Source organism: Astyanax mexicanus, chromosome 23 (genome assembly GCF_023375975.1).
Source record: "Astyanax mexicanus isolate ESR-SI-001 chromosome 23, AstMex3_surface, whole genome shotgun sequence".
Lineage (NCBI taxonomy): Eukaryota > Metazoa > Chordata > Actinopteri > Characiformes > Acestrorhamphidae > Astyanax > Astyanax mexicanus.
The window spans coordinates 22,056,326-22,076,716 of record NC_064430.1 but is presented as its reverse complement, the minus strand read 5'-3'; the positions used below and the strand labels follow the sequence as shown (position 1 = coordinate 22,076,716).

The following is a 20,391-nucleotide window of genomic DNA, read 5'->3' as shown; positions in this document are numbered from 1 at the left end:
TGTTCATAGTAATTAATTTCACTGTGGATGTGTACTAACCTTGTGTAATACAGACATATGTAATGCATGTAATAGTAGTAGTGTGTGTGTGTGTGTGTCTGTACTAAATTCTGTACCTTTGGCATGAAGGTTTTCTCCGACTGCTGCCTCTTCTCCTTCAGCATCTTCATTTCAGACAGGATGCTGTCTCTGGAGGCCTTGAACTTTCTTTGCTGTGTCTCAATCTGCTGCATTTGGTTCATCAGTTGATCGATCTCGTTATTGATACGTACAGAGAGGTTAAGGAAGACCCCAGAGACATACTATTCTACCAGCAACCAATAAGACATGCCCACACACCCACACCTACACTCTGCCAGAGTACAGTAACAGCACTGCAGTGGAAATTGTTCCTCCATGTTCACACTGCAGAGAACCTCACCTGCTCCCCCAACACCAGCTCCATAAGAAAAAAACCCAGCAGCGCCTCTACTCTACTTTCCTCACCATGTTCTACAGAGGGACTGTAGAGAGCACATTGAGCACTTGCAATGCAGTCTGTTTTGGGAACTGCAACACCTCAGATCGCCTCAGAAGACCCTACAGTGGATTGTGAGGACAGCTGGGATCATTTTAGGGGTGAACAGCATTGTGGACGACCGCATTCATCCCTCACACACACTCTTCACACTTGCAGACTTCACGTCTGGCAGATAATACCATAGCATCCCAAAAAAGTTGGTTTTCAGTTGTTATGCAGAAACAAACTTAATGCTAAACAAAATGAAGAATTGCTTTTATATTTGAAAATCATCACAAAGCACAATGTATTATTTTGTTTGTATCCCCCTTAACAAAATATCCAACAATAGCCTATAAAAGTCTATAAATACAGACTCATTACACACCATTAAGGAGAAATGCTGTCCAGGTTATTTCTTAGAACCTGGTAGAACTTTGTGGCTAAATGTGGAACAGAGCCACAGCCAGTGTTTTTCTTTGCACAACTTTGCTTCATTCTTCTGCTGGGAGTGAGAGAGAGAGAGAGAGGGGTAAGAGCAGACTGCAGGGTTATGTCACTGTGAGGAGATTCTGAATGGATACCTAAGAATAGTGCAGACAAAGCCCCTGAAGGGGGAGGGCAATCGACAGCGAAGGATTTAAAAAAAATAATAACCACCCCCCCCCCCCCCCCACACACACACACACACACATTTTGCAGCACATTTGCACTAACACATACAAAATCACTGCCCAAGGTTATCACCCCTCATCCACCCCCACGCTCACAGGGACACAGTGAATCATGCCGACAGCACTGTCTGAAATAGACGGTCACAGGTCACAGACGCCCCACTTTCAAAAGTTTTTACTCCCAATGCATACAAAGCAAACAAGCCACCAAATTAATATAAATAAAAATGATTAATAAAACTAAAATATTAAAATAATAAATAATACAATGGTCATATCCTGTATATTAAAGTAGCCTAGTAGTTCTAGCAGAATTTTATGTCGTCAACACCTAAAAGGCAATTCACATTAATTACACTAATTAATTATTAACACCAGATTATTCAAATAAATGTATTTCCCCACTTCAAGTATCATAAAAACAAAGGGATACATAAAAGTGGGTGTTTTTGGGAAAAGTTACCGGTAATTCAAAGAAGTCCATCTAAAGAAGTGCATCAGCCCCAGGCAGCTTTGACCAATAAGCAGAGAGAATGTTCTCAAACTGTCTGTTTTGACACATTTCGGTGAGCTTAGATTTTCCTATATAAACTTGATAACTAGTTTGGAATACAGCTGGGAACACAAATAAAAATGCTATTCTAAAAATCTCTTTATAAGGTTTGTAACAAAGCCCTTTATGTAGCAATTTATAGTTTATAATAAACTAAAATCAGAAACAAAACGTTCCATCAGTGAGTTAAAACTCACCCATGAGTTTTAAACCACAAACGAGCACCATCCGAAACGGGTCACACCAACAACTCTCGCTATTTCACCAACCCATACAGATCCTCTTCCTCATTACACGAATATCACACACTCATACACTCACACACACAGCCTGTCCTTCCATACACACAGAAGTGTGTTAACGACAGAGCGACAGGGTGAGTCATTCCGCTGCCCTCTCCGGTCATGTGTCGTGTTAATCAGCTTTGGGCCTGAGAGACTCCGCTTATAAACAGGACAGAACCCACTCAGAGACACCAACACACACACACATTCACAGATTACAACTAATAACACACACACACTCGCAGTGCTTAGACTTCTCTTAAACACACAGCTTACATCACTTCCGCCTCCCCTAGCCTCCATTAACCTCAACACGATCGAACACAGCCGCAGAGAACAGGACCCTTCTAAAGTTCAGACACACCTCCTCATTTAGTGCTTTTCTCTTTATTTCTTCATTTATTTAATGTATTTTCTACATTGTAGATTAATATTAAAGAGATGAAAATGATAAAGGGACACATATGGAATTCAGTAATAAAGAGTAAAAAGTGTTATTCCTCCACATTAATCCCCTGATCCAAAGCTGATGAAGTGACATGGTGATTTGAGGTGATTTAATTGGGATGAGCTGGAGCTTCACAGCGTGAAGAAAAAGCAGCAGCTATTGCACCTCCAGAAACTCCTTACTTCAAGATGCTGAGAAAACTATTGCAGGTGACTCTCCATCATGAAGATACTGAGATTAAAATACCAAGAGTCTGCATATCTGAACTCAAACATACATCTGATACTTATTTATAATAATCTAAAGTAGAAAACAAACAGATTCTGGTTTATTATTAATAAATAATTCAGCATGTGTTCCTGTAGAGTTTTAATATGGTCTTCAATATTAAATCTAAAAAAATTTAAAAAATCATTAAAAGAATAAAAACACACTGAATGAGAATAAGTGTGTTCACATTTTTTCACTGGTTCTGTATATGAAGCGGGAACTCTCATAATCCTAAAACTTCTTAGAATTGAATCCTAAACATACAGACACACAGAAGTGAGAGTGTGTGTGTGTGCCTGTTACAGATCACACATCCTCAAAGATATATCAGGAACAGCCAAAAACTGCGGCCAAGAAATGTTCTCTAAGAAAGGCTGTCCTGATTTAACTCAGGAATGCTGGATAGACGCCACAGAAAGTGAAGAAGTGAAAGAAGAACACACTCCTGATCCAGTTACTAAGTTCTTTTTCACACCTGAAAGTTCACACCACAGCTCGTGTGTTTCTTACACTATATATATTTGGTCCGGTTAGTTTTGGTTTTGCGCTACCGGCTGCATGTCCACATACTGGTCACTGATCAGTCTGTAGAATGATGCCACTGCCACACTAAGAGCAATATCGCCCGGTCTTTTTACAGTCGATCACAGAGCTGATAAACCTGTGTACTGCAGGGGGAGCTGGGAAGCGCGGGTGTATTTAGTAAAAGTAAGGATATGTTCGATGTTTCTGCGCAGGTTCTCGTTAAGTTTAGCCTCCAACTCAGAGAGCTCCTCCTCAGCTTTCCTCATGTCTTTCTGAAGCTCCAAGCGAGACTTCCGTGTGTCATAGTACCCACCTGTCAGAGCGCCACGATGACTCACCTGGTCACCTACACACAAACACACATACTTGTACTTAAAAAAAGAGTGACATAATTCTCCAATACAAGAACACTGAAAACAGGGGTTAATACACTAAGGGTGAAACTTAGGGGTGTACCATATTGTATCCCATGCAAAACCCTGAAATATGGTGCCTATATATCACCTAGTTCTACTTTTTTTTTTTACTGTTTTTATCAAAAGAAAAATTCACACTTTTATCATTTTCCATTATATATCTACTAGAGACAGATTATATCTGTCCAGTATCATTTATTTTACTTAAATCCTGGATATATGGAGATATTTGGAAGAGTACATTATTATTAGTAGTATCATGACTGATCATTGACTTCTGTTACAAATCTGATAAAATGATTGTATTGTTTAATATCTAAGTTAAGGGTGAGCAATATCATATCATATGCAGTAGTAAAATGTCAATTTCATTTTGTTGCAGTAGAGTATTCTTGAAATATATATTTTTTTATATATATATATATATATATATATATATATATATTGCACTTATGGTTAGATGCTAATTGCATTTAATTGGCTCTGTACCTGTACTCTGCACAAAGACAATAAAGTTGACACAAAATCTAATTTTAAGCCCAAACAGATTTTGTACACTTAGTGTGAGTTTCCCAGACTGAGATTAAGCCTAGTCATATAGAGTATATCTTCCTTCCAATAAAAAAATCTCCAATCAAAATGCTGTTATCCAAGACAAAGTTAAATCCCTGAGTATCTGCCCCATAATGTATTAAATGTGGCTTTTAACACATACAATACAAGACATGTGGATCTCGTACCCTCTAGAGTGATGCAGTCCATGGTGAAAGCTCGGGCAAGCTGGGTAGAGACCTCCATACTGCGGCAGATGAGTGTTTTTCCAAACACGTGCTTAAACGCTTTATCAAAGTTTGGACTGTATCGCAACTTGCTGATCATCGGTATGGCATCCTGAAGAAAAAAAAAAAAAAGGAAATATTTTAAAAAGGACATTTAACCCGCAGTAAAACTTTACACAGCCCTCAGGGACATTTTATTTACTGTTTAAAACCAAATAAAGCACAACCATCAGCTTCACCGCTTTCTGTTTCTGTGCGCGTGAAGCCTAGTGTTACCTGCTTCACCTGTCGATAGTACAGTTTCAGGTTCTTTTTTTTTTTTTTTTTCTCGTCAAAGACGACATCAATCATTCATCAATGATGTGTAAAAGCATATTACACACTCTCACTAATAACATAACTCTAGTGTAATGAGCTTGTTAATCTACTATCTCACTCTGCCCGACATGTGACAGTACTATGCCAAACCAATCACTGGTAAATTAACTAAATATCTGTCAATATCTGTTATAATAATTTAGTGTAATGTGGATTTGATGCCCCAAGTAACGAGGCAGCTGTGCTGCACTGCTCAGAGCGTGCACACCCACTGCACAAGCTTACATTGGTCTCGGGGTATGCAGTGTCTCTGACGTCCAGTTTGCTGAGGGGCAGGAAGGTGACTTCTCCAGGCAGGTTCATCTTATTAAACTCCATGAGAATCTTGGTGCTCACTTCGTCCGTCTCTACGATGTGATAAAACAACCTGGTGCAAGAACATGGGACTGTCAGCAAGTACTGATACGGTGTAAACATCACACATTATTAACATCTACATTCTTTTTAAATCTGTCTGCATGTTCATTCATCTTATACATGTTCCATTTGAACAGACAATATATAAACACAAATAAAAGTATTATTTAAAAAATATAGGTGAAATTCCACTTTTATTCTTAATTAAATAATTCTGGAGTAGCACATTAGTGTGAAACGAAAATAATATATGGTTTCAAACATTTTAAGTAAAATTATGTTTATGTCAGAAATATATAATATAAAAAATAACATCACTGTAAACTGGGCCCTACTGCTGTGAGCATCTCACCTGGTTCCAGCAGTCACCTCCACACAGGTGTAGAAGGCAGGCTCACACTCAAAGTTGTTCATGACGATGCCGTGGTAGCCGTTGATGACGTGCTGGTTGATGCCTTTCCGGCGGAAGTGCTCCAACACCTTATTGATGCTGTCGATGCCGTTCAGAATGGCCTACAAAAGAAAAAAACATTTCAGCACTGCAGCACATTTCAACTCTAAAGTTAGTGTCAGTTTTTTAGCAAAGAACTGGAACTTTTCTTTTATTCTTTAAAAATCAATTTTAGTTGTTTAAATTCTCCCTAAATCGCTCAGCATGAGGTGTTCCATATGTTGGAAATGGAGGAGCTACTGAACGTGATGTCATGTGACCGAGAAAGCCTAAAAACTCACTAATCCTACTGTTTTTTTTAATTGCAGTCCGGATGCAGGAATTTTATCACTGAGTAGAAGTGTGAAATATTTTACACAGACGTGCCCCTGAGAAATCCTGTCTGGATAGGGCGGATTTAGTTGATCTACAATTATTATCAACCTGAGCAATCTAGAGAGCCAGCAAGATGAAGCTGGTCAACCAGCACAACCAAATACTGGTTAAGTTTGTTCTTCAGACTAGCTCACTAGACCTTAAATACTTTTCACTCAGTAGTACTTTTCACTCACTTAGAAATTCTTGTCTTTCTATTTGTGATTATTTGGCTAAAACCTCTGCACAGCGCTGTGTACGTGTGTTAGTGTGTCTGACCTTCCCAGTAGCTGCTCGCAGCAGCTGCTGTTTCTTCTCCAGGTCTTCTCTCTTGGCTGCCAGGGCCTGCTGCTCTGCGTTCTCCTCTCTCCACAGGTAGCTGAGAGTGAAGAGGCAGAGACACACCCATCAGCTCAGACTTACACTTCACAGGAGCTCCATGCTATAGCACACAGTAAAGCCTCAGCATATGGAGGGAGCCCATGACTCGAGACTTATAAATAACTATCCACAGGGGAGAGCATAGCCTAGGGATGTGAGGCATATGTGAAGGAGTGAGTAACAGTAAGGAGGGAGAGAGATCCGAGAGAGAGGGAGAGGATGTGTGTTTGAGGAAAAGGAGAGAGAAGAGGGATGATACTGGAAACATGATAAGTGAATTCTCCTACACAGTGTTTGTGTTTGGGTGAGTCACAGAAGGACTGATGCTGGTGTAGAGCTGATCGATATGTAGCCAGCCCCGGTGTCGGCTGCCGCTGGGCGTTTTAGTCACACAGCGTTGGCAGCCTCTGGCTGTGTTAGTCATGATGTTTGTGAAGCGATGGGAGGGGGAAGGGGGTACGAGGAAAAGTGAGATTGCTGCACTTACTTTCTCTCACTCTGCAGCTCATCCTTCCTGTTCTTCACCTCATAGTATTTCTTATCCAACTCCTCCACGCGGGTTTTCACCTCATTCAGGTCTTGGTCCAGTTTCTGCAGAGAGGCAACATATTCATTATAAGAGATACACAAAAAAACATCACTCATCAAAACCAGTGCCTTAGAGAATGCCATTGATTTGTTTGCTTTTTCCTTGCTCCTTGCACTATTACACTGTTCCCAAGCCAGAATCTAAAAAACAAAAACAGCCTCCTCACACTATTGTGCATAATATAAAATAAGTGCAATATCTAGCATAAGTCTAAACTGAGCATTTAGATTTAGGCATGATAATCACACCCATGCTAATACAGTAAACATGTTATTATACCTAGGTAAAATGTAATTTACTTTCTGAACAGAGCAGTAAGTTTTGCTGTGTTATATCCAGGGTTCATGCACATTTTGACCAATACATTTCAATTTTCACTTTTCCATGCCTTCGCTGCAATTTCTTTGACCATCTGATCTTTAAAACATCAGTACAGACATGGCAAAACACCAAAAACTAAAAATCCACATTAAAACTGGTTATTGTGGGACTAAATCTCTAAAATGAATTGAAAACTAATTGAATTTTACTAGATGAATAACATTTCTGCATATTTTGCACATCGCTGCCTTATATATGTCTTTTTCTTTCACTGAGTGAATTTACAGTTATAGTTGAAGCTAAAACTCCAGTCTGAATAGGACCCACATATAAGTAAAACAGTCGATAAATGGAACTGTTTTTTTGTTTTTATTTCCACGACTTTTCCAAAATTTTCTGGGTATTTATTATTTTTTTCCAAAGTGTATCCAGGCCTGGAAATTGCTATTTTCAAACTCTATGCCTTTTCCAGGTTTTTCATTACCGCATGAACCCTGTATATCGCTAAATAAAACTGCTAATGCATCACCAGGCCCTGTCAATTGGGTCACATGACATTACTGATAAATGTGTTTGTTTGAAATATGTTTTCTTTAAAAAAATAGTTTTTAAAACGTCTTTTAAACAGAATAAAGAAACATGTATGGCTTCTGTTTCCTACATTATACTGCTCCAGGTTCTTCTCCTTGTTGGCCTCGGTGTCCTCCAGGTCTTTGTGAATGGCGGCAATCTGTCGCTTTTTGTCGTTGATGGCCTGATCGAGAGACTTCAGCTCCTTCTTAATCCACTTGTCCCTCTCCTCTTTGGAGGTGAACTGGCTGCCGCGGCCCTGCTTGGCGTAAAGGTCTGTGCGCTCCTGAGTGGCCTGTGCCAGTCTGGGGGTGAGCAGGAGACAAAGGCGGAGAGATCAGAGAGCATAAAGATAAAAGGATGATGAGACGCTGTTAGCATACTCTTGTTACATCACTCTAAATGGTTCTGCAATGCTAATTAATTAAAATTCATCCCATTCAGCGCTTAGTGTGATCCAATAAGCCTTCTGCTTTCAGTGCAAACACTGGCTTTTCACTGCATGAATGAGCTCTACAACAGATCTGCACAAAGTATAGAAAAATCTGCAATTCCAGCAGCTGCTGTCAGATGTAGACCCAAGAGTTTGGCTCACATATAAAATGTGTATATAATGGGAAACAAGACGCTGAACGACTTTTTCTAAACAACTTAAACAATGCAGATTAAATTATTGTCTCATTCAAGCAACCAGTAAACTTATACCTACAACCAACACTGCTGGATTTTATCATTCACACTATTAGCTGGTCCCTCAGGTTTTTGTAGGGATCAGGCCTTAAGACAATAATCCAGAGGAAACAAAAGCACAGCAAGATCAACAAAACAGTAATTATACACATAAGTACAGTTGTAACCCCTAATGTGGGGCAGTAAGAAAAACCAATGCCTTGGCAGTGAAGCACCAATAAGCTGGATGCATGCTGGAGCCACGGGTAAAGGAGATTCACAGTAAGTTAATTCTATTTTTGTCTCTAACTCAGTGTTAATAGAGCTCGAATAGAGCTAGAATCTCATTCTTAGTAAATTTATATCTTGCTCACGTTTAGCGAAACAGTTAAAAATGCTCAAACATTACTACTTTATATTGAATAAAAGGCCAATGTTTGAGCCCTTTTGATAAAATACTTCAGAACTAGCTGTAGTGGAAGTGGAAGTTGATAAAATCCCATTACCATGAAAAAACAAATAATGCAGAAAATAAAGGGATTATCACATTTATAGTAACTAAAACTGTTTGGTATATAATGTTGAGCTGCAAATGTTCATTTCAGCGAATCCAGAACTAAACAGTAATTCTTTATGCTTTATTAAAGGAGTCTCTAAAGTGATCTCTGCTTCACCTGGCGATGCCTCGCTCCTCTTTCTCCTTCACAGTGTTGAATTTGGGTTCGGTTTCCTGCAGCTCTTTCTGCTTCTCCTCGATCTTCTCCAACAGCTTCTGCCTCTCTTTCAGCAGCCGTTTCTGAGAGGAGGAGATGGGAGGGAGATTCAGTGATGGATGTGCTTCAATTCATTTTGTCAAAACACGTCAGAGCGAAACCTTTAGAAGAGCACCTTAAATAATCTTAAACAGAGTGTGTGCACGTGAAGGAAATCTCTGAGGATTCGGTTCCGCGAGCGGAGGGGGGAATTCTCACTGAGCCAAACTGGAATCACGTTCAGCAGAAAAAAAGAGCAAATGACGCACTTCATCCTGAGCCCCCCCCCCCCCCCCCCCCCCCCCCCCCCCAACACACACACACACACACACACACACAGGTAGGGCTAATCCCTGCACTCGGACAGGACGAAATAAAGGAAGGCTTGACCAGTGTGTGTTTGTGTGTGTATTTCACACATTTAGACATGCTGTGCGTTTGTGCGTGTGTGTATCTCTGGACCACAGCCCGGTGCAGTGTTTGTAGTGTGTGACGCAGGCGGGGACACTGCGGACCCTCTGTTCGCTCCTTTCTGCCAACAAATCCCACAGAGACGAGGCTTTATGCGACAGCTTCATCCAGGCAAATGTGCATCAAAAGAGTATAATAAAGCATCACATACTTAAAAAAAAAAACATACGTATTATATCATATAATGGCAGTTATTTATTACAAGAATTTGCATTTAAAAAATTGCAGAAAATAATATTTATAAAACAATATTATTATTGTTTTTATAAAATGTTGCATCGGGAAGGGCTATATTCCAATACTAAAAGGGTAGAGTACAAAAGAGAAATGGGATTGGGCCTTACAGATTTGTGTTCATAAAAAACATCTCCTTGTGGAAATCTAGTATTATTTCTAGTTTTCATCATACCAATTTACATTTATTTTAGTAAAATAATGCTTAATCATTTAAAATAATGTATATGTAATGTGTATGCTAATCTGCATCCGTTCTAATGTGATGTGGAGTTTTACATTAAAAATGAAATCTTCACACTGTATTCATATGAAATGCATATCATATGCATGCAATGTCCGTATGATTTGTTAGATGTTTGTAAATTTGTTGTACAAAAAGCTGAAGAAAAAAAAAAATTATATATATATTTATATATGTGTGTTGTTGGAGCTAAACTATGGAATGACGCTAGCATGGATTTACAAATTTACACATTTGATTTTCTAAAAATGGTATGTCGGGCCCTTTTTTTTTTAAAAGGTTGCACGTGTTAATTTTTTTCTTTTTATACTGTAAGGATGCTAAAAGGTAGGACAGATAGGATTATTAGCATTATGTTTCTGCCTGCGACATTAATATGCCACTGGAAACTGAAATCCCAAAAATATCAAACACCTTCACGTGCAGCTTTTGTAACCAGTCAGAAAACAGTTTACAGTATAAACTACGTTAAGCTACTCTAGCTCGCTAACTTTGAGGAATTTTACTATAATAAAACTGTTATGTGACAGTGATTTATATATAAAGGTGCACTGTGGCAGTGTGTATGTGGTGTGTGCACGTATGTGAGAGCTGACCCTCTGTTCGCTGTTTCCTGCCAGCTCGTCCTGCAGGTCTTTGGCTTTGAGCTCCAGTTTAGTCCTCTGTTTGATCTGCTCCTGCCGCTCCGCACTCAGCTGCTCCTTCTCCTCCTTCATCGCGGAGATACGAGCTTTCAGCTCCCGCACCACGCGCTCCGTCTCCTGCAGAGAACCAGAGGGAGAGATTACATAACCCGTCCATACTCTCACACGTAAACTACTACAGACCGATCTCTCATAATGTTCTTCAGAGCTCCTGATTTTCCTTACCTCCACTTTGTCTCTCGCGTCTTGCTGAGCGTCTCGTAGCTGCCTGGATTTGTCTCCGCACGTCTCTCTCTTAGAGGACAGCTAGAAGAGACAATTCAGCAATTAAAGACAGTAAAATTACACTGCTGTGGATTTATTATAATGATCCTTAAGATGCATTTCACCTGCAAAAACTACACACAGTATGCAGATATATTAGCATAGTCAGAAAAAGTAAACTTTTTTGGGGGGGATATTACTGTAATTGTAAGCTGCAATAAACAGGGCAATTCTAATTAATTGTCCGTCCAGCATTGGTACCCTTCTGTCTCCATATTGAAGAATTTAGATTCAGATCGAAAAAATATATTATCTGGTGGTGTTGACTGCAAACAATAATGAGAAATACATTTTTGTCCCATTTTTAAAGGCACAGAAGAGAAACAAATGAATATCAGAAATTTAAATCAACTTCTAACACTCATGGCAATAATCTAAATAGATAGATAGATAGATAGATAGATAGATAGATAGATAGATAGATAGATAGATAGATAAATAAATAAATAAATAATGCACACAAAATAAGACACTACTATCCTAACATAAAATGTATATAAAAATAAATACATATTTCTTTTTTCTAAACTTGATTAAAAGTGTTCTAAATTAGAGAATTAATACTTTGCCTCATTTATTCTGTGGTGCTGACCTGCCCTAATGTCTGGGTTGCTGATTTGCTTTCTCCAGTGGGGCGGAGCTACGCTACTGTTTCACTGACTGGTTTATAATATTTTCAAATATTACAAACATTTGAAAACAGAAACTACTACATGATGTCTATTGTAAATGAGGCAGGGTCTGATAGGGTTAAATTAAAGCATTAAAATGATTAAGCATGTTAACGTGTGTGTGTGTGTGTGTGTGTTTACCTCGTCGAGTTTGGCGCGGGTCTCGTTGAGCTCCTGATTGTAGATGGTATACTCCAGGGCTCTCCTCATCTTATCCCATTTCTGATACTGAGCCAGCTCCTCCTTCTCATCCTCCAGCGTGTGCAGACGCTCCTCTATGTACTTCAGCAGCTCATTAATCTTCTCTCTCTTCCCCTCTGCAAACAAAGTCAATAAATATAGAAAATATAATTAAAATTAATACTACATATCATTTCCTCATATCCATATTGCAAGCAAATAACACAAAAAGGTATAAAGATATACTGCTGTGAATTTGACATATGAGTCAGGGGTTTAACCAGCTGAGAACATGTGAGAGAAGAGCTCAAATCTACATCAAGACATGAAACTATACTCTGTAAATTGCTTAAATTATTTTTCTGATGTAGGGTTAGTGATTTACTAGTGATTACGGTACCTAAATATTACCCCAGTGTTTAAATAATTCCTACTTACAACAATTCTCTGTTCAGGTTTTAATAAATATGAATCTCCTGAGAGTCTGATTCACTGATTTTTGAATATTAAATGTCTTTTCATGAATAAATAAATAAAAACATGTTAAATAACAACAATTCTGTGTGAGAGAGATTATCACAAGAATGATAATATTAATAATCATAATAATAGTAATAGTAATAAAATAAAAAAATAAAATTAGTTGGTAGAATGGAGGAAGCACACTCACAATGCTTTATTTTAAAGTGTATTAATATCAGTCTTTGTCGCTGGGATTTGAATCATAGTAGTAATAGTAATACCACCACCCACCAATAATTATTTAGATTTGTTATGTAGTATAAAAACACAGTGTCTATGTTCTGAGTGTAGTTCTGACCTGTTTCCTTCATTAGGGAGATGCTCTCCTCCTTACGCTCATCATACACTCTGGTGCCCGCCACCTCCCTCAGGAGCTTCAGGCGCTGTGAGTCAGGAGCCGTGGCCATCTGGTTAATCTGCACACAAAAACAAAACACACAAATACATCTAAATCAAAACAGGACTACAGTGTTACTAGTAACTTATTAGAAACAGGGGAGAGTCCAGGATCAGCGGTTTAGCACCAAACGAATGAATGAATGAATGAACTGGGTCACATCAGAAGAAATAGAATCATTTAGACTCAATTATATACAAGAGGCAGGTGTGTTACTTTCATTTTAAACATCTATTTTCAGCAGATAAGGAAAATAGCTAACAATACCACTCATCAAAAGTACTGATCTGGAGGTTCCTAAAATAAGAAAGCTGGTTGGCAAAAAAGCTGCAGTGTAATTTTAACCAGGAAAAACAAAAAACACAAACAGTCATAAAATATTCACTTACCTTTCCCTGCTTTACGATGTAGTACGGGTTACTGCGGGAGAAACCTGCGCTCTCCAGCAAGTTCATCACATCGTTTTTACTGTAAGACACAAACACACGCAGTTCAAGCACCAACATTTCCCATTACTTACTAACCAGATAGCTGCATTAAACTGTCATATATCTGTCACTGTTAACACTGTATATTCCCATGACGGACATCTGTCACTTTTTACAACACATTATAATATATTATAAATTAATACATGCAATTAATGTAGTTAAAACCACATTAATGTGGTTAAAAGTATAGTAATTGGAACATGTTTGGTAAGGCATATTTGTTGAGGTTTATGGTATTGAAATTATCCCAATTTATAAAGAATAATAAACGTAGTTATAATGCGATGTGTTATATACTTTAATACACATTTTTAGCAATGTTTGTAATGCCCTACTGTTATGACTATGATTTAACTATGTAATTAATAAAAATTAATTAAATAATACTTACGTCACCATTTTCTTGTCCAGGAAGTACTGATCCTTTTTCGCTCCAATCACACGCCGCAGCGACACCTCCTCTTTGTCAATCTGATGAGGGGCAACACAAATACACTATTATTTACCTTCATTTCTTCTATTTACAAATTTGCAAATATGCATTTCATGAGGCAGTAAATGCATACTGAGAACACATCACTGGCTTTTACACGTCATACAATCAACATTACTGTTCAGGGTTTTTTACCGGCAGCCTGTTGTCAGAGTTGTCGAATATGATTTCCACAAAAGCGGAAATGACTCGAGGTCCAGTGCCTTCCTGTAGATACAAAAGAGACCCATTACATCAAACTACACTCATTAAATACAGACCAAATATATTCATTTTCTTATTCATTTTAAAACAGTTCTATAAACACTACAAACAAACCTAAAATACACAGAAAGTGTTCAAAGTATTCCTCAAATGTTTTATTGCAGTAAGACACAAGTTTAATGTCAATTTACAATAAAGTTTTGCTTGAAGCCAATTAAACCCATTTTATGTAAATGCCACATCTTCTTCTCTAAATGATCTAAATGATTGTACTCACGTGCAGCAAGGCAAGGCGCTGCTCGGGGCGTAAATGGCTGAACTCATCACTGAGCACAAACTGAATAGCTGCAAAAAACAAAACACAGTAAATCATAACAATTCATTCATAATAATTCATAAGCTCTATTATTGCAAGTGACATGATTTGGCACACACATAGTAAAGACACTGAGTCATACCGGTTGCAGTACATACCGTAAAAGAAGTTACTCTTTCCAGATCCATTTCGACCAACTAGGGAAAATGAAACAAAGCATGAAAAGCTGTGGCCACTATTCCAAAATATCCAAATCACATACACTCATCACAATAAGGCAGAATGGGTTTTAAAATAATGAATTATTTGTCATCACATTCAAGTCAATCATCTCCCTCTGCAAATGACAGGAAGAATCAACGAACTGTAAACTACAGAAATACTCTCTCAACATAACTAATATAACTACAATGTAAAAAAAGTAAAGTGTCTGCTACATGCTGCAGAGAAATACAGCCCAACAAAATGAGAATAACTTACCGATGACATTGTGTTTGGAGCTGAAGGGGTCAACCACAGTCTGGTCTCTGTAACTGCGGAAGCCCTGGATAATAACCTGGGGATACATATGATAATAAATATACTTACTTCTGTTCACTTAATAACTAAAGTTAAACTGAATTTTATCATGCATCTTTTTATCATGCACTAGTGTTGGGCAAGACAATAAGATTACACCACTGTCCACTTTTCCAATTACATCATAGATCAGTAGTAAAACACATTTGCACGTCAACTAAAATTATAAGGTATTGCGACAATTTCTTATCCCACTGTGATTTTGTTATTGTGACACACAACCTATTTTTCTAAATCTATCATGGATATCACCAGTGCTTAAAGAGCACTGAAACAACTGAACATTTCATTACAAAGATGTAACTACCCCTGTTTAATTGGAGGAATGCAGAAATTCGTATATGTAAAATTACTGTATTATGTATGGGAGAATATCCGAATAGGGGTTTATCTGCTAATTTAACAAGAGATTATACAAAAGGCAGAATATTCATACTGTTCATTACAATATGTAAAGGAGCATTGCTATTTGAACATTAAATTGGTTTAGTAGATTATGCAACAAGTGGATATAGTTATCATTATTATTCACTGAAAGTTTGTTATTTTTGAGCAATCTTTCTGAACATACTGTGAATACTGTTGGGGCAAACAAATTGTGATCACTTACATTAGCTATTACCAGTGTAATTAAACATGTCCTTATTAGCTGGGAGTACAGATTATTTTAAAAATTAATACATATGAGCTCTACGTTTTCTGAGTACACTTTAAATTGCTGTTTTAAAGCTTAGTGAATTTGGCTGTGTCAAAACATAATCTTGTATTTTATCCTAATTTCCCCCCCATATCTCACATCAGTAGTGTATGTAGTTTAAGGATTCAAGAAGACTGTGTTGTCATTCACATCACACGTGGTACATGAGGTGGAGCAAAATTGTAATCTCACTGTCCAGTTTACACCCATAAAGCATTTGTTAAAATAAAATAAACAAGTTCTGCTATAGCAGCATAGTTTGAAGAAAGAGCAGTAACGTGATAAAGTGTCTCAGTGAGGGTAAAGTGACAGTGTTGTTTAAAAAACGTATAATTTAGTAACGTTAGTTATCACCCTTCACGACTTTATATATGACAGAGTTAAGATCTGAAACAGTTTGTAGCAACACTCTACAGTTCTGCATACGATGCAACTGTGCATACTAGGGGTGGACAATATGGCCCTAAAATAATTTTTTTTCATGATAATATTCAAACGACATTTTTGCGATATTATTGCTTACTAGTGGCATGCTATACATGTATTTTTTTTGTAACAGATGTAACCTATATACAACGTATACAAATGAGCACAGCGTGAAGGAAAAGCAGCTACTCTTGTTCAACCTCCAGAAAATCCTTTAAGACGCTGAGAAAATCTAAAGCATTTTGTTTACTAAATGATTCTACATGTGTACTTGTATAGCTTAAACATAGTCTTCGATATTAAAATTACAATATAAAAAAATAACACAAAAGGAAAGAAAAAACACATTAAACGAGAAGAGGTGTACAAACTTTTAACTGGTACTAATATGAAAACCATAAGATAAAATAATAGAGAGGTAACGTTCGCTAGTTAACATAATCTAGGTTATATGTGGACATTTTGAAAATGTTTGAGGAAAAACGTTACACAAATAAATGTTACACAAATTATTGCTTAATATCAGCACACAGTTAGATAACTTTATCTTTCTGTAATAAGACTGAAAAGTTAGTGTTAGCCAGGTTAGCGTTAGCTGTGTCAGAGCAGCGCAAGTTTGTCAGATAGTTGGCTAAGCTAGGTTAGCTTCAAAAGCTAAAGTTACGGGTCTAGTTACCCAAATAAAACCAAATGCACGGTATTATAGATTTTAATTAGGTAAATTAAACATCTTTTTGTTTATTGGTACAGTAAGTTGACATTAGTTAAGTACAACAGTAGCTAATTTAACGTTATAGTCTGACCCCCCAGATCCCGATAACTAGGTTATATTTTGGTGAGAAGATTAGCTCGAGCTTGCTAAGCTAGTTGGCTAACGTTACCTCAGCCTCAAACATATAGCTAGCTAACGTAGCTGGCTAGTTAGTTAACCTAACTATTTTAGCTAACGTTAACGTTACTTGTATGAAAAATTGAGCAAACAAATAAAAATGTCCCATAAATATGTATTAACTGAAGTTTGCTTGTATATGGCTACATAAACTACAGTAGCTATGCTAACTAGCTAACCTGCAGCGCTACTCTAAACTGTAGCCTAGCCTAGCCTAACTATGCGGTTCAGCTCAGTTTAGCTTAGCATAGTTTAGCTTCTCTTAGCCTTAGCCTTGGTAAAGCTGCCTCCCATTCACTCACCTGTTTAATGTACATGTCTGCGCTCTGCAGGAATAAACCCCGCTGCAAAGACGCTTCCCGCGCCCTCCTCCTCCTCCTCTGCAGATAGAAGAAGGTCCGGATAAGAATTAAAACCCCGCAGCTCGAGATTTAATCCGGTTTCTGAGCTTAAAAACACAAAATCTTCCTCACAGAAATGAAATAACATGGAAAATGGCGCCGCGAGCGGAGCGGACGAGCTTACCTCGCTGAATTAGGGGGAGTCTGGTTTCTAGCACTGTCTTTATCGCTTTATTAAACCCACAACTACTATTATAATCACCTATTATGATTATAATATCCCTTCAAATAAATTATTCCTCATATTTGTGTGAAATACTGTATAGGACTCATTACATTATGGCATAGGTAGTCTAATAAACCCCCATTTTGAGATCTTGGTGTAGCCCTCACTGAGACAGCTTTGGGCGCCAATGTGAGAAGCGGCTGTTTGGAGACAGTTTTACTGTAAAATCCCACATTTCTCTATTTCTCCCCCTCTGTTCTGCGTTATTTCTGTTTTATAAATTATGTTAATGCGACACGCGAATCTCTATATATATAGGTCTGTAAAAAAAAAAAAAAGAGACCACTTAAAATGATGAACTGCTTGAATTTTTGCACCAAGAGTGGCATTAACTTTTCCAAAAGCAGTGTGTAAGACTGATGAGTGAAAACTGTGATTAAAAACCAGGGTTATTCCACCAAATATTGATTTTTGAACTCTTAAAACTGTATGAATATGAACTTGTTTTCCTTGCATTATTTGAGGTCTGAAAGCTCTGCATCTTTTTTGTTATTTCAGTCATTTCTCATTTTTTGCAAATAAATGCTCTAAATGATAATATTTTTATTTGAAATTCAGGAGAAATGTTGTCTGTAGTTTATAGGACAAAATAATAATGTTCATTTTACACAAATATAAACCTATAAATAGCAATATTGTTGTTTTATTCTACAAACTATGGACAATATTTCTCCCAAATTCCAAATAAAAATATAGTCATTAAGAGCATTTATTTGTGCATATACATATAGATTGAACTGACTTGTTTGTTTGTGAAAAAAGCCAAAATCATAGTTTGAGCAAATATATAGTTTTTTCTTCTCCTACTGCAGAATTCCACACTGTGTGTATGGAGTCACAGTTATTGATTAGCACAATTTAGACCTTTTGCTATCTGGGTAGTGACAGTTTGCTTTTGTTTGTCTTAAAATGTGTTTTTTACTTTCACATCTATAATATTTTGTATTGCTGTATTTCTGTTTAACTTAATTTTGATATTTTATATTAAATTCACAACCTTTCATAATTAACACTTTTTACACAAATATATTACATTAGTTTGGAAAGTTTTAATTGGAGAAATATTATTTTTTAATCAGGAACACTTGAATAGTAAAACAATGATTTATATGTAAGTACTTTATAAGCATGTTCACCTAATTTCAGGGTCACAACAGGGGTCACTGTTGCATCTCTCTTGGCTGTTTCTTGGCTGGTTGTTCACTGGTTGTCTGCTGTATACGGTTGGTGCCTGTCCTTTTTCTGTATATTATTAAAATCTAATCCGAATTAATCCACTGAGACCAAATGTACAAATATGTCTTAAGAAAGAAATGCTTCTCAGATGTTTTTTATTATTTAAGAAAAAAATTATGATACAATTCTACAAAAAGCTTTGTTGATTGTAACAAGATTTTCTTAAATTTTCTCTTTGGAGAAACTACTGTTTTTTATTAAATGATCAGTTTTAACAGTTGGAATAAAGAATGAATGTCTAGTTTACCAAAATTAGATAGTTCTAAGATAAGCTTGTGCTATCTCTTGTTTACTTCATATCTTTTTTTGTTTGCCTTTTTTGTGCACTTGAAAGTTTAATGTGATTATGTATCTCACATTTTAAACAGTGTTAATCCTGATTTAAACAGCTCCTGGTGTTTTTTTTAAGAGTTCTTTGGAGATCTTCAGTCTTTCTCTGATGTTTTCTCCTTCCACACGTCCCATGAAGATCAGACCAGTTTGTTTCTTACTGCTGGTAGATTATGTAAATTATGATTAATTGTAAAGACAAAAACTACCTGTAGATTCTGTGATGATATTCTAGAATAGTTAAGAAATTTATCTTATTTACTCCAGTGGTTTTCTCTTCAGCATTGTTAGCACTGTAAGTCTGACCTGGTAATGTTTGCAGTTGTTCCATATTTACATGATTTATTTCTAAGATCTTTTTGAGGTTCTTTCCAGACTCTTCTGCATCTACAGCTACGTCTGGAGGCCTCAGAGAGCTCTTTAAATCTGATCATGGTGATCTACTCAAACTAATATAATGTCTGAGGCCTTTTCACATCAGCACTATTCAATACAGTTAAAACAGACTCTGGTTGGTATGTACTCTTAGTGCGGTTTTTGTTTGAGCAGGTGTGTAAACAGTAATCACACGCGGGTTCAGATCAAAACAACTGGACCGAGACCTGCTAGAGGAGGTGATCTCTGTCCCAAACGATCTCTGGAGCGTTTTGTTCTCTTGTGGTGTGATCGTGATCAGGTCTCAATCCAACCCAGATATTAAAAATACTTTTTTTATTTGAGCTAAAATGCTGATAAGGCGCAGTTTAATTTGATATATTTGCCAGATAACACTAATTACCACAGCTATGATCAAACACTGTCTTTGCTGCTCCATGCTGTTTACACACTAAGCACGGTCTGTGCTGCGTTCACTGCTTGCAGCCGTGCAACTCTGTTTGCTACGTGTACACCTGCACTGCAGTATTCTGTATTAAAGCAGCTTCACACTCCACAGATATACAGATATATGCCCTGGAACACAGAATCTTCTCACTATATTTACTTTCTTGTTCACACACCAGACAGCTCTAACCAGTCAGAGGAGACGATGTGCTTGTGTGGTTTATTGGTGTGTATTTTGTTGCGTTTAGGTTTATGCCTGTGTGAAAACAAACCGAATAGAGGGAGAAACGGTCCAAATAAACAAACTCATCACCTGATCTAGAC

The 20,391-nt window shown here is 37.3% G+C and overlaps 1 protein-coding gene across 1 annotated transcript in view; it reads right to left on the bottom strand.

Annotated features, from left to right (window-relative positions):
• smc3 (structural maintenance of chromosomes 3) overlaps nt 1–17,555 on the bottom strand; it is a 28,250-nt gene extending 10,695 nt beyond the window's left edge. Inside the window, exons 1-20 of the mRNA XM_049471099.1 lie at nt 17,355–17,555; nt 14,942–15,017; nt 14,620–14,658; nt 14,423–14,490; nt 14,077–14,148; nt 13,840–13,919; nt 13,347–13,425; nt 12,859–12,976; nt 12,000–12,175; nt 11,089–11,169; nt 10,816–10,980; nt 9,193–9,314; nt 7,941–8,154; nt 6,857–6,960; nt 6,268–6,367; nt 5,536–5,696; nt 5,052–5,193; nt 4,410–4,560; nt 3,449–3,599; nt 117–270 (exon numbers count right to left, since the gene is read on the bottom strand). Of these exons, the coding sequence (XP_049327056.1) occupies nt 117–270; nt 3,449–3,599; nt 4,410–4,560; nt 5,052–5,193; nt 5,536–5,696; nt 6,268–6,367; nt 6,857–6,960; nt 7,941–8,154; nt 9,193–9,314; nt 10,816–10,980; nt 11,089–11,169; nt 12,000–12,175; nt 12,859–12,976; nt 13,347–13,425; nt 13,840–13,919; nt 14,077–14,148; nt 14,423–14,490; nt 14,620–14,658; nt 14,942–15,017; nt 17,355–17,369 (2,268 nt within the window). The 5' untranslated portion in view covers nt 17,370–17,555. The remainder of the gene's footprint in view (nt 1–116; nt 271–3,448; nt 3,600–4,409; nt 4,561–5,051; nt 5,194–5,535; nt 5,697–6,267; nt 6,368–6,856; nt 6,961–7,940; nt 8,155–9,192; nt 9,315–10,815; nt 10,981–11,088; nt 11,170–11,999; nt 12,176–12,858; nt 12,977–13,346; nt 13,426–13,839; nt 13,920–14,076; nt 14,149–14,422; nt 14,491–14,619; nt 14,659–14,941; nt 15,018–17,354) is intronic.
• Between the last annotated feature and the right edge of the window lie 2,836 nt (nt 17,556–20,391).